The following is a 14,605-nucleotide window of genomic DNA, read 5'->3' on the forward strand; positions in this document are numbered from 1 at the left end:
CATATAAAAGCTTGCAACTGGTAGTTACTATTACCTATCTTTGGTAAAGTACTTATTGAAGCAGTTTTCCATGGAGATGAAACTGTAAGAAAATGATATGGTTATGTGGCACAGCTTTCTTAAGGAATGAAAAGTGGAAGTCTGGGAGAGAGGCTAGCAGACAGAGATGTCTTTGATAAACAAAACACTGAAGTGAAATTCTGGTAGAAAGAATGGCATATTGTTAGAAAAGGGGTTAGAAGACAGGTATCCTATGACTTAGCAGAGGCAGTAGTTGAGGAAGATAGATGTAATCTTTGAAGGTGTTAGCAGTAATTTTAGGTGGAAGCACATTGCTTTGATTTACTGTTTTGGTTGGGGAGGACTTTTCATGGTCACCTGATTTGGCTTTTTTTTTTTTTTGCTTTCCACAGGACCTCACCCAATGGCTCTTCTACCAGTATGATTCAGCCTATTAGTTTTATTGAGGCAGTAGCTGGGCATCCCCAGACTAGTCGAGAACTCTGTAGGTCATTTACTTCTACACTGTTACCCTGATAGCTGTATTTGCCCGTCTGTTCCTGGGAATCAGGTAGTGGGAAGGAGGACATTTTGCTGGTTCTGCAGAATGACCTACCCATCCCCTGGTAGAATGCACCTTTCCTCTTAACAGCTCCAGCAGCTCTAATACATGTTGTCAGATGCAAAGAGATTGCCTCCCTAGGCTTCACACATGCATGTCATGGGAGCACATGCTTTCAAAGGAACACAGGAACAATAATAGGCAAGCAATCACAAGACCCATAAGGTGCCTAGCCATGTACACCATTAAGTAGGCATACTTAAGAATTCATGCTTTCCTTTTCAAGCCCTTAATACTGCTCATCATCTCACAATTCAAGCATGGCTGTACATGAGAACCCTGGTGTAAATTTGTATCTGCCCCATCCAATTATCAAGACTAGCTTTAAAGATAGTTGAATTAGTACTTTGACCTCTAGTGTTAACTTATTCCATAGGCTGGTAATACGTTGAGTTAGGAACCAATCTTTCCAATGAGTCTTGCTTATTTGTTGGCGCAGATGTAGGTTCCTCATTCAGATGTTTGTAGAACCACTGGTTTTGTAAAGAAACAGAAGGACAAATAGGACTGGGTTTTCATGTCTCAAAAAGCAATACATAAGTCATGTCAGAGCAGCCTATAGGCTATTGAAAATTAATGCAAGTACCTGTGATGAAAATAAAACTCGCATCCTACTGACCTTCCAGCACCAAAGGCAAGTGTGCAACTTCTTAGGGCACTGATGTGCTGATGTTCTACAGATGCAATACCCAGTACTGCTGCTAGGTGTCACCTGCAAGCAAATGAATTAATTTGTTTCCTTCTTCTGACACTAACAAAGTCTGCTAGACACTAAGCAGATACAAAGTGGCTGAAAAAGTGGAAGGGGTTCTCCGCTTTGTAGAGGGATTTGTATTATACTGTAATTAAAACTAATAGTAATAAACAGGAAGCATATTTCAGCTGTTTTTTTCAAGTACTAGTGACTGTGGGGAGCACTACTGAGAGAAAAATTTTGTCATTTCATTTGTGCTGAACAACTAGTGAGCATCTTTAATAGAAAGTACCAAAACTTTTTTTTTTTTTTTTGCTTAAACTAAATGAATGCTTTCCTACTACTTTTAATTATCTATTAATGTCTCACTGTAGTACATTTGCTGAATAGGTCCGTAATAAATATTCAGTTAGAAAATAAAGGTTCTGTGCTGCTGTATTTGCAAAAAAGGAAAAAAATAAGGGATTTGGGACTTGGGACATAATGATTGGATCACCTCTGGCTGAATAAGGAGAAGAAATGAGAAAGGCATTTAGGATTGGGCAGCTGTTTGACATAGGAAGCATTGTGATGACAGAAGGTATGGGGATTTACAGAAGAATGGGGATCCTCAGAAGAGAGAACACAAGACATGGAGGTGTTAGTGGATTGATTGTTCATGCAGAAAAGGACAGAATGGGACTGAGAGGATGAGGAGGCAGAAAGACGTCAGTAAACAGGATGGGGTGGGAAAAGATAGAGGGAAAAAAGGAAATAAACAGCAAGATGTGGGCAGAAGTTGTACAGGCAGAAATAAGCATGTGAAATGGTGCAGAGTAATTGAAAAGAAATAGAGCAGTTCAAGGGAAAAAGTGAGAAAGGTGACCATGAAAAGTAAGGTCAAGCAGAAAGAAGCCAAGGTGGAAGGACTGGTGCAAACAGCAGTGACAAGTGATGAAGGGGGAACAAACATAGTTGGGAATGCAAGAAGTAAAGTATGCACCAAAAACATGAGGGAAGTGGTCAGGGAGAGGCTGTCAGTCAAATGGAAAGGTCTGAAGACAAAAAGAGACAGAACAGTAGATATGGCTTCTAGGAAGAATTCAGAATGGATAGAAAAGGGATCATGTGCAGCACAAGGAGAGCAGCAACCAGCACAGTGATGGGGATGGGAGGGTGGAACTAGAAAGGGAAACATTACAGAAAGTAAATATAATGGTGTAGGCCAGGAAGTAATTGAAATAAATGTGTAGAATGAGAAGAGGGTTTTGATTAGTGACGTCTAAGTCACTAAGGGAATTAAGAGCCCTGGCAAGAGATATAGGAGAGACCAGATCATTAGTATGAAACCTTTTCTTAAGATGTAAACTTAGTAAGACATGGGAGGAGGTGACTGAGGTGACCAGAGAGGAGGACTCAGTGCATGTTGTGGTACATGTAGGTACAAATGCCCTGTCAGAGAGGATAGAGGAATTGGTAGCAGGGGCAATCAAAGAAGTAGAAAAGATGCCAGGATATTTGGGTCAAAGTAACATTTTAAGTGTTACCTGTGCCAGTAGCCAGTGCACTGAGGAAGGAGAAAATTAGAGATTGTAATGGTTGGTTACAGTAGAGGAAAAGGTAAAAGTGCTTTAGACTGATAGGGAGATACTTTGCAGAGAGACCAGCTGTGTGCCAAGGATGGGCTCCATCTTATCCCAGAAAGATTAACAGTGCTCACAGTTGGATTGAAAAGGTACATTTCAATTAGCATACCTTTAAGCTAAAGTTGAAGTGGGGAGGTGGTGTCAGAGAAGCAGAATCGAGAGATGGTTATTGAAGACGTAGACAGAAGGAAAATGCTGACTCAAAATGTAGTTGAAGAACAAACAAGATTGACTTGAGGTACAACTGGTTAGAATCATTATGCAATACAAGGTGTTTGGGAAGAAAGATTGGAAGGCTGCAAGCACTGCTGATGTCACAGAAATATGGGCCAATGACATGAAGGGAGGATTGGAGGCAAAGCAGCATTGTACATAAATAAGGACATCAAATGTGAGGCCAGAAAGGGTAGGAGAAAATATACAAGCAGGGCGAGAACTTAAGGTGGGCATCCTGACAGGTAAAGTAGAGGAGGGGAAGTGCCGGTGGATATATAGGTATGTGTGTATGTTTATAGGTATGTGTGTGTGTGTATATATATATATATATATATATATATATATATATATACACACACACACACACACACACACACACACACACACACACACACAGTCAGACCCCAGATGTATCAATAGAGCAGGATGAGAAAGGGGTAGAGCAGGAAGAAAATTGTTACATTCAGGGGGAATCTGAATCTGGCACAGCAAGTTGGGAAATTTTAAGCTGTAGGCTAGAGACGGAATGGATGCTGGATGAATCCTGGACAATGAGGAGTTCAACTAACTGGTTTGGGACTGTACCAGAAAGGATAGCATTCTGGACATGAGCATAGCCAAGCAAGGAGGAGGTATCAGTGATGTCAAGATGAAAGCACCATTAGATACCGCTGATCACGTCACAGTGGGTTTTGTATAGAGAAGGCTAAAAATACAAAGACAGGTGATGGCATGGACTTTTTTAGAGGACAGATTTTGCTAAGCTAGGAGAGTGCCAGAAAATGTAAAGGAAGAGAGGAGAGGGAGAATCACATTACAAGGAGGCAAGTAGGGTTGCCACCTGTTGTTATTTCTGCAGGACAGTCCCCCTTTGACCAATTGTGTCCTGTGAAAAACAATGAAAAATGTCAATATCCTGAGATTTTAGGACAGAAATATTCCTAAGTTTTCTTTAATAGTTGTGAACACACTTATTTTGCATATGAAACACGTAAATATTATATGAAGCAGCATAAACAACTCAAATGCTTTAAGAATAAGATTTTATTTGGGGAAAAAAATGAAGTTCTCTGTTTTGCACTGGCTATGGGTGTGGCTTGTCCTACAAAATACCACATTTCCACAAAAAATGACCCTCTTTGGACATTTAGAAAGGTCTCAACGCTAGATGCAAGCAAAAGTCCAGCAAGGGTGCAGGTCATATGGGAGCTGGCAGAAGGAGTCAATGATTTTTAAGTATATAGTAGGAAGGAGAAAACGAGGGATATATGCACCTACAAAAGGAAAGCAAGGACAGGGTGCAGTTCCGGGAGAGTTGAGGGTTGAATTGGTAGAGCACTGGATATACACAAGACTAAAAGGAGAGTTGGTAGAGGGTGAACTGCAGGACTGTCAGCTCAAAAGCATTGACAAGAAACATCATGGAGAGAATGTGGAGGTGAGGACTGATTGCTTTCTAGGAGTACATCCATTTTTAAGACATCTAATGGTTGTCTATAGCCAAACCACATCAAGTTTAATGACTGATGAAGGGAAAAGATTACAGAGGAATATAGGTAGATGAAGTTTATCTGGACTTCAACAAGACTTGACTTAGTCTTACACAACGAGTTACAAGCAAGATTGCAGGGGTGGAGACTGGACTGAAACCAAGGAACTGGGCTGCTGCTTGAACTGCCAAGGTGAGGGGGTAGAATGCTGCACAAGACCAGAAAGCCGGACTGCTCCCTAGCACCCACTTCTCACTGGGGATTCACAGGCAGGAGCAGATGGACTGCAGAGCCCTCTCCTGGACTGGAAATCCTGGCTGCTGTATCCCCAGTCCTAGTGGACTGATTGAGTGGAAGTAGAGGATCTATCACGAAAGGTCTTTCAAGGAGCTAAAAAAAAGTAACAAGGGCACTCTACTTGACTGAGCATTCACCAGCACCCCCACATCCATGCCAGTTCTCCCTACAGTACACCCTTTCTTTTTCAGTAATCATTATGTTATTTCTACTCTTTTCAACACCAGCATTTCTGAATTGGTATTCATTTTTTTTAAGGTGTAAATAAACATGAGTCCTCCCTACTGAATGATTTAGAATGCGCTGACTGGGCTTGTGTTACAAATCAGAAAGCCTACAGCAAAGCCTTAGAATGCTTACTAGATAACCTCATACCCGTTAAGGATGGGCATTTTCTTCTAGTAACAAATTATATTAAACAGACTGAATGCAGAAGTTATGAAAACCACTCAGGCTGGAAAAGAAAAACAAATTGGCCTACTTAAGAACTGTTAACTCTCGTAGGTATTTAGTAGGCTAGTTGCCCTTTTGGGCCATTTTAAGCCTAGCCAACTTCCCATTCAAAGGTAAGAATCAAACCTTGTACCTTGTGTCTGTAAGGTAAACACCTTAACCATTATACCACCTTCTCATACAGATTTGATGAGTTTTTGCTCATTAAGCAACTGTTTCAAAAAAACTGTATCACAGACCCAGTCCATCTGTTGTCAGGTACGACTATCTAGGCTTTTTTCTACAACAGAAAAGGGTCAATAATTAGCCTAGCAAGTCCAGTACTGCATGTTTTCCCCAAATCAGACATAATTAGTCATTGCAGTTTAGTGAATAGGACTAAGGTTGTGGAGCTGATATTGAGCTTCATTCTGCAGCCCCAGGTTTGATCCCCTCAGCCTTGCATTTGCCAGCTGTGTTGTTTGACTCTGAGCAAATTATTTAACTAGACAAGGTTTCCAGGTTTTCTGTGAAAAGAGGCTCGTGTCTGACGGGTTTAATCAGTTAACAAATCATTTTTTTTCAGATCTTTTCCAGTTATGCAGAAGCAGTCATCCTGTTCACAATTCCTTTGAAACTGTTACACAAAACTCCTTTCGATGACATTACTTACCATAAAGGTTACATCCCTGCTTTCCACTTTCAGAATGTCTTGACCTGCAAAGTAAATAAGGCTTAAAAAAAACTACCCAACTATTGAGGTACTGGATCTGATTTTCTGATAACTGAGTTCCTAAAATCCTTTGCCATCCTCATTGCAGTGCCAGTTAGGCTTATCAGTAACCTATGACTATCTAGTGGGACTTTCCTAGACCTTTGAAAGTTATCCTCAGCAATTTCCCTCATCACAGCGGGATGAGCCATTCCTGCTTTCCTTCTGCCATCCCATTGGTATTCTCTCTCCCCATTGTCTAAAATTTTGGGGTAAGTTGTTGCATCACAGTTCACCTCCTTTCTAAATGCACGAAGCCTGGAAAGCTTTCTGCAGCACATCTTGAATAAACAGTTGTCTGAGTGGTTACTTCTTCAGAGTTTTGGAAGGCATCTCCTTCTCCCAGTCAGAGCAGGTTAGAATAGGTGTTCATCAAGGCTTTGTGTTGGGTCCACTGCTCTTCGCTATTTTCATAAGTGCTTCCAGAATTACCATTCCCTGCATACCAGCATGTTTCTGCTCTGATGGTTTGATATTATGGGCCTCAGGCGCTTCACCAGAAAACATCAGCTCATGTATTACAGGTGTTAATATTGGCACCATAGCCACTAAATGTAAGGCTCTTTTGGCAGTATGTCACAGAACTGCACATCTTCTGACTCACAAAGCTAGAAGCACCACTGAAAAAGCAGTAACTCCTATCATGGAGTGGGACATTCTATTTATCATTTTTGGCTCCTGTATCAACTGTAACAGGCTTGAAGTTGTCTTGAGTAAGTGTTATGAGTTTATAGTGCAGTCTTTTCACCCAGAGCAACATTTGTTATACATCTGATGCAAAATCTTACCCATAGCACATAGAACTTTTACTTTCATATCTGCTCATGTACTGAGTCCTGTTCCCTGCATCCCTGTCCCACTTGCACTCCTTCCTCAAGCACATAAACTTATGTCCGTCTCCAATCTTTTCACCTTACTAGCCCATAATTATACACTAGAATTCTTCATCAAAGCTTCATCTTAATGAGGTCCCAAGCTATAGAACTCTCTTCCCTTGACTATGCAAAATTTACAGTTTCTGGCCTACTAGATACCAGTTACAAAAACAAGGAAATGGGAAAATGCCTCCTTTGTGAAAAACTAAATGGGGAAATATTTTAAGTTTTAAACTTTGGGTTCTGGAAGACCTTTTTTTGCATTTCTTTACTGAGCCAGGATGCTGCGCCTTTGCTTTCCATTCAGCTTTTTGTCATAAGACATTTAATGTACACCTGGTGCCACATTAACATCTCACCCTTTGGTTGTCCTCCACCCTACCTGCATTACCTGCACAGCACTGTCAAGTGCAGGGTGTTGCATAGACATGATTAATTCAGGTGAATGTCTCAATGTGTTACTTTTAATGCTTTCTGCCATTTTATCAGATGCTCAGGTAAGAGCCGACCTCTCCAAAGCAAAAAGCAGAGCATCAATGGGACCAGACGGTGTCCCGGGCTGCTTCCTACATGAACTCCAAGATGAGCTAAACCCAAACATAAAACTACTGTTCAATCTCAGCCTTACTACAGGATATGTGCCCAAAGAGTGGCGTACAGCAACAGTGGTCCCTCTCCATAAAGTTGGTGCCTCAACGGATCCTGGAAACTATCGCCCCATAAGCCTGACTAGCTTGGTCTGCAAAGCTATGGAAAGGATCATCATGGACCTCATAAATAAAGATATTGGGGACCTACAGACACTGGATCCTACCCAGTTCGGCTTTGTTAAGGGCAGATCCTGCCTCTTAAACCTGGTTGATTTCTTTGAAACAGTCACCAAGGCCATTGACGAGGGGAAGGTGGTCCACACAGCCTACCTGGACCTCGCAGAAGCCTTCGATACAATACCCCACTCGGGCATTATAGGTAAGTTCACCAGCTTAAATATAAACCCCTATGTCACTAGATGGATTGCAAACTGGCTCAAGGACAGAACCCACATGGTTAGAATTGCTGGAGCCATGTCAGACTCCAAACCAGTTACAAGTGGTGTCCCACAAGGCTCAGTCCTGGGACTTCTCTTGTTCGGTATATATTTCTCGGAGGTACAGGCCAACACGGAAGGACTGTGGCTGACCAAGTTCGCAGATGACTGCAAACTGGGCACCATAATTGACTCTCCAGCCGACACAAGCATCCTCCAAAAGGGCCTCATAGAAACAGACAACTGGTGCCAGAGCCATGGCCTCAAGCTAAATGACAAAAAGTGTATAGTCATCCCCTTTGGCAAAAACAAAGTGCACACAAATTACCACATAGGTGGTAATCCATTAAGTACAGAAGAAGTAATTAGGGACCTGGGGACCCAAGTTGATAGCAATCTCTCATTTGACAACCACGTGACCAAAGTGGTTAGAAAAACATTTTATATAGCCCACCTAATCATGAAGGGATTCACATCTAGATCAGGGGAGGTCATCGTGCCTCTTTACTCATCCCTCATCAGGCCCATAATTGAGTACAATGCCCCTTTTGGGATGTACCTTACCAGACACTTGCAGCAACTGGAAAGACCCCAAAAGTACCTCACCAAGAGGATCAAAGGGTTCAAACAGATGCCATATGCTGCCCAGTTAAAGAAACTCCAGCTCTACTCAGTGGCATACCGCCTGTTCAGAGGCGATCTGTGCCTGACGTATAAAGCCATGTCCAACCCGAATTAATGGACATGCTGCACCTCAGAAAATCCAAATCCCATCGAGCTACGCACTCGAGAGACTTGAACCTCAGCACTGAAATAAATAGGACATGCTGGAGGGACAGATTCATAACCCAGAGGCTCCCTTCACTCTGGAATAAAATCCCAGTCCAGGTTAGGCAGAGTCCCTCATTGACTTTCTTCAAGAGGAATCTTGATGAGTGGATGGGAGATCGTAGGTTTACCCCGGGTATCACTTCTGTGTCACTGTTAGACAGAGGCACAGTATACTAACCTCGAAAAAGGGCATAGCAAAATAAATTTAAAATGGGTGGTGAAAGCCAAACACATTCTGGCTAGGCTTATAAATGCCCTAGGGCAGATAGCCTAGTATGAACCTATGAACCTATAGTACGCTTTCCAGTTTAATTGATTTAAGTACATTAATTTGCCTTAAACATAGTGAAAAGAACAATTGTCTTGCTTATAATTTCAGATGATAGGTCACTTAATTAATACATTGTTTACATGTTTAGAGATGTTCATCACTTCCAAACTGAAATGGAGGGAATGCATTCTGGATTCCTTTTAGTACTTGGGGTTACTCAACTGGCATATTTCTGCAAAAGGAGGTCTTTACCTCCACTTGTTTAGGCTTATGAAGTCTGAATTTTGCTCCTTAATCAGTAATCAGGGTTACATAATTTAAAAACCTCTTCTTTGCCACTGTAGAAGTTTATACTAACTTCAGTGTGACAACAAGGCTCAGTGGATTGCTACTATCATAAGCAATGTCAGGGACTACTTTTGGATTTTTGGACTACTTTTGGATTTTTGGGTTTCTGGCTGTTAGATGATCTTTATGGTAGTAACTGAGTTTCATCAGACAACCTACCCTCTGCCAAGTTGAGAAAGTAATTATGTCTGTTACTGTACTTCATTCATATACTAAGAAATGTAATTCCAAATGCTGTAGTGTTCTGATACCTGCACAAGCTGTTCTTAGATAAATATGTAGTGTTAGAAGCAAAAATACTTTAATCTAGCTGACATAGGGTGCCTTTTATGTTCTGCACCATAAAGCTTCACCTTCAAAGCATGTTTGTGTATTAATTTGATAGAAATTTCCAACGTGTTGTTTTTTGCATTCTCACCAGGCGTGGAACTGAATCCCTCTATGCCGAGAAGGAAGAACTACTCCATGAGGTTCTGGAGCTGGAAGCTGAGAAATCCCTGATGATAACTGCTGAAATGAAGTACAAGGAACAGCATGAAGAAGGAATTGATGACATGAGAAAGAAAGTGATAGAAGAATTAAGTAGACAACCTCCACCTAGTTTGCCTGGTATATCTTTATAATGTACTTCAAATCTCTTATTTATTTCTACTGTCTTATACTGAAAGATATGAAAGTGAAGCTGTGCTTTGCATCTCCAAACTTGGTTTAGCCCATTCATGTGCATGAGATTTAAAATGCTTTTACAGCACTGAATGCTGGAATTAAGACATAAAGGTAAACAGTTACACAGGACATAAAACATAGAAGGGTAGGAAGCAGGTCTGTTAGATACAGAGTATAAAGAGTACAGCAGGAGTGATGGCAGATACTAGATACCTTTGTCCATTGTTGGAGCCTGGCAAAGAGCAATGTAAGGGTACTTTAGTAAGATTTTGTGGGGAGCGATTAAGGATCACAAGTCAGTGGTGCACATGATGGCGTTTGCAAAAGTGTTGGGTGTAGCTCAGTGCTGTGGTGCATGTTAAGATACTCAGCACCTTGGAATTTTAACTGTAGTAACAAAGATGGTGCTCTGAGAAATGGTGTTCTATCTTTATTTAAAGACTAAAAGTCATAACCATACAGAACCTATTGGTTGTTTTTCTGGTAAGTAGTTACTGCAGTGATTATGGGTGGTCAGACTGTTTCCAAAAGTAGAAATTAATCCAGGTAAAAAATCCCATATGTTAACTTCTTCTGAAGTATGGGAATTCTTTGTTACACACATCATTGATGTGTAGCTGTTAGTGAGAATTAAATGATGGAATCCTCTGCAAAGACAGTTTATACAAATTTTAATAACGGCTGCAACAACAGATCTCTGTGTAGTAACATACAGACAGTTTATCTTTAAAAGAGAAATGTACTGTATCCAAAAATAAATATTAATGTTTGATACTAATTCAAAGCGTAGTAATTTATATTTATATTCCATGACCATTCTTAGAATTAACATATTTGTTGTTGTTTATTATGTTTCTGAATACTTGGTACATTGGGTTGGCACACATTTTTGTTCTCTGATTGTCATGTATAGCAAAGATCAATGCATTATAAATAACAATACCAAGATTTATACTGTTACACAGATTTCCAGAGCCCCATCATCTTCTCATCAGCATCTGTTATGATGGACCATCCCAATGTAGATTCACAGTTTATAGATATAAGCAAACAATATTTTTGGTTGAGAGATGTTCCCTCATTGACTTTTCCCAAGATGATGAAAGAAGATGAAAACTAAGTTTAGAAAACAATTATGAGCTCTTCTTAAACAGTATTGTAGTATTTTATTTTACCCAGTTCCAAATCTGTTGTCCACATACTGAAAACATGTCTGACCATATTTTCTGTAGGCTACTTCTTATCCTCCCCTCATAATAGAAAACTGATGAACTGTCCATATGAAGTTATAAGAGCTTTCAGAATTGGGTTTCTGTATCATGTAATGGACAATAACGCATTTTTAAATGTGTTTTTCATAAAATGTACATTTAGGTTAAATGCTTTTGCTAATAAGCATGACTGATGACTCAAGAGAACTATAGTGGGTACAGGAGCCTTTTTAAATTTCTCCATCTGGATAGGTAATACAAGCAACCTGCAACACCATCAAGCCTTCCTTTTACATGGATACTTATACATAGAGATTTCAAGCATGGGCAATAATGCCCTTCTAGCCTGCCAATATACCAGAAAAGTTGCTCCCATAATAAGTGTCTAGGCTGTTCTTACAATAATCTAAACTAGTGCTTGCTTTAATTTAATTTGGTTGTCTATTCCACGCATCAGCTGCTGTCTCAGAGAACCAATTAGTACAGTTCTCATTCCTATAGAATCTTCTACATAGGTTGTCTGATCATTCTCTACTACTTTTTGATAACCCCAAACATTCCCAGAGGTAGTTGTCTATAAATGCATTATATACATGAATAAGGTCTCTCTCCACTTAAATAGGAGTATGAGACACTATACAAATTGAGATATTTTAGTCTTTCATAGTATCTTACATTTTCACATCCATGGATGCCATTGTTATATTTCTGTTATACTCTTTCTGGTTTACTCATGCTTGTTTTCTTATACGGTTTCCTTATTATCCCGTTCTCAAGTTTGGGACTAATATAACTAACAAACAATGACTTCATCATTTCTGATTTCCAAGACTTCTTTTATACAACCTATAGTTTTGTGACTGTCATTAACCAATTGGTTGATATGATTAGAAATACTCAAAGCTGGATCTATCCTTATTCCCAGGTCCTTAAATGAATCTACAGTTTCAATCACTGTGTGTGGTATTAAGTGTTCTCCTTTCAGTTTATGTCTCCCAAATCTCATATGCTTAGGAATGTATTATTCTCCTGTGCCTAAATGGTCAGTTTAGTCAAGTTCTTTTGCAGACATGCCCTATTTGTAACACATGTAATCAGTTTACCCAGAGTTCAAGTCATCTGCATACTGGGTACAACACCTGAAATGAAAAAGCTAGTTCTGAAATATACATTATGAACAGGTGTGGGCCTAGGATAAGAACCCTATGAGACACCTTGATTTTAATGTTGAATTTTACCTGTCCAGTTGCTGTATGATACCTGCCATGTCCTTTTTATAAGCTATGCAGATATTCTTATCAAGAGTACATCAAGAGTACATCAATAGCTAGTTTTCCTAATTAATTGATCAGTTTTGTATATAACCCTGTCAAATACTGAAGTTAAATCTATTTAAATTGCATCACAGCAAAATATTTAATTCATAGCTGTTATTATATTGTTATATAACATCATGTTACAAGTGGTAATAGATCTATTTTCAACATATGCATGCTAATAAATGGTTTCAAATCCCAACCTTTCCAATTCTGACAGTAATTTATCCAATATAACATTCTCCATTATTTTTCCACAACATGAAAGTAAACTTATGGGTCTGCATGTCTGTGGGTTTCTCCTACTTCCCTTTCCCTTAAAGACAAGTTTTAACAAGCGCATGTTTCAATTGTGAATAATCTTTCAGTATTTATATGACCTAGTAAGTAACAGATTTGTTGGTAATGTAAGTTCATGCTGAAGTGTTCTCAGGTCATTACTGTTAATTCCATCTCCTTCATGTGCTTTGTTTGGAATCAGTTTGCATAGTTCTTTATCAGTATAATCAAATTTGATTTCATTGTCTGAGATTATCTGGATGTCACTACAACAATTTATCACCCCCTTTATGGAGCCAAACTGCTTTGCATAAATTTTTGTAAATATATCTATAATCTGTTGTGTCTGAGAATAAATTGTAGATTCTACACAGTTTACTCTTTGTCTTTACTCCTACATCTTATGTATCTATAAAATGGTTTCCTTTTATGCTCAATTATCTTTATATAGATTGTCTTCCATTCTTTCTTGATCTTGTCTCACACTATGTTTAATTTGGCTGTTCAGCTTGTTTATTTAGTTTTCAAAGTCATAACTCAACCTCTTCCATTTCTTATATTTTTTATTCTCTGGCCTTAATAAAGTATCTTATTCTTATGGAAATATATCCTCCTGCCATTGTGTGCTTAGAGCCTGATGTTAAACATTTTTTTTATTCAATTTCTCTCTCAAAATTTTCCATATTTCTTCTGCACTTTTTCCACTGAAAGCATAAGTCCAGTTAGTTTTACATAGTGACTATTTTGCTTCTGTGTAATCTGTTATTAATCTTTTGTGCATTGGTTTATATTTCTGTTTCGCAAAATTATCTAGCAAGAAATTAACCTTTATAACCCCATGATCGCTGCACATCAACAATGGTAAAACTTGAGGTGAAGTTACAGTAATTTCTTTAGGAACACAAACAATATCTAGTGTGTTCCATTTCCTGCTAGGCTTTTTTACTATCTGAAGCAATTGTTATCCCTGAACATACATTGTAAATAATTTCCTTAGTAATGTTGTTGATTCAATATTATTCCAATTTGGTAAATTTAAGCCCTTTTCCACTACTGTTCTTCCCTCCTGTGTTTCATGCAAGAAATGTATGAATTCTTCTAGGTCATCAACACTTGACATTGGTGGTCTGTACACTCTGGCAATTGTTATATGTTCCAGGGTTATCTTTATTGTCACAGTTACACAAGCTATAGTATTGAATATGTAATAATCACAGGTCTCATAACAATCTTTAATTTTTATTGTAACACCGCTACCTGATTTTTTTGCTAGACTGTCTGTTACAGTAAAAACATTTGTACCCTGACAGAACTGGTTTCCAGACATTGCTGTTTACCAATGTTTGACAAACAATAACAACATCAGTCTTACGGGAATGTAGCAAGTTTTCCAGTAAAAAAAAAAAACATTATTATTAATGCTTCTAGCCTTAACAACCATCACAAATGCATCAGATGTTGCTGACTTTGAACTGTTAAATTTTTGACCTGGCAAAAATCTTGCCTTCTGTTTGCCAAATATTGCAAAATATTAGCTGCAAAAATTATTTTCCCTGATCTGGAAGTGTGTACGCCATCCTTTCTAAACACATGTGCCCAAAGTTAGAATTGGATACTATACACACTTCCCTTT

The 14,605-nt window shown here is 39.0% G+C and overlaps 1 protein-coding gene across 2 annotated transcripts in view; it reads left to right on the forward strand.

Annotated features, from left to right (window-relative positions):
• Positions 1 to 14,605, forward strand: part of LOC122796326 (reticulocyte-binding protein 2 homolog a-like) — a 316,928-nt gene that overhangs the window by 246,896 nt on the left and 55,427 nt on the right. For both annotated transcript variants that reach the window (XM_044064720.1, XM_044064719.1), the window contains exon 3: positions 9,922 to 10,109. In XM_044064720.1, coding sequence (XP_043920655.1) covers positions 9,922 to 10,109 — 188 coding nt within the window. The remainder of the gene's footprint in view (positions 1 to 9,921; positions 10,110 to 14,605) is intronic.

Source organism: Protopterus annectens, chromosome 3.part0 (genome assembly GCF_019279795.1).
Source record: "Protopterus annectens isolate FY-2018-M chromosome 3.part0, PAN1.0, whole genome shotgun sequence".
NCBI classification, from domain to species: domain Eukaryota; kingdom Metazoa; phylum Chordata; order Ceratodontiformes; family Protopteridae; genus Protopterus; species Protopterus annectens.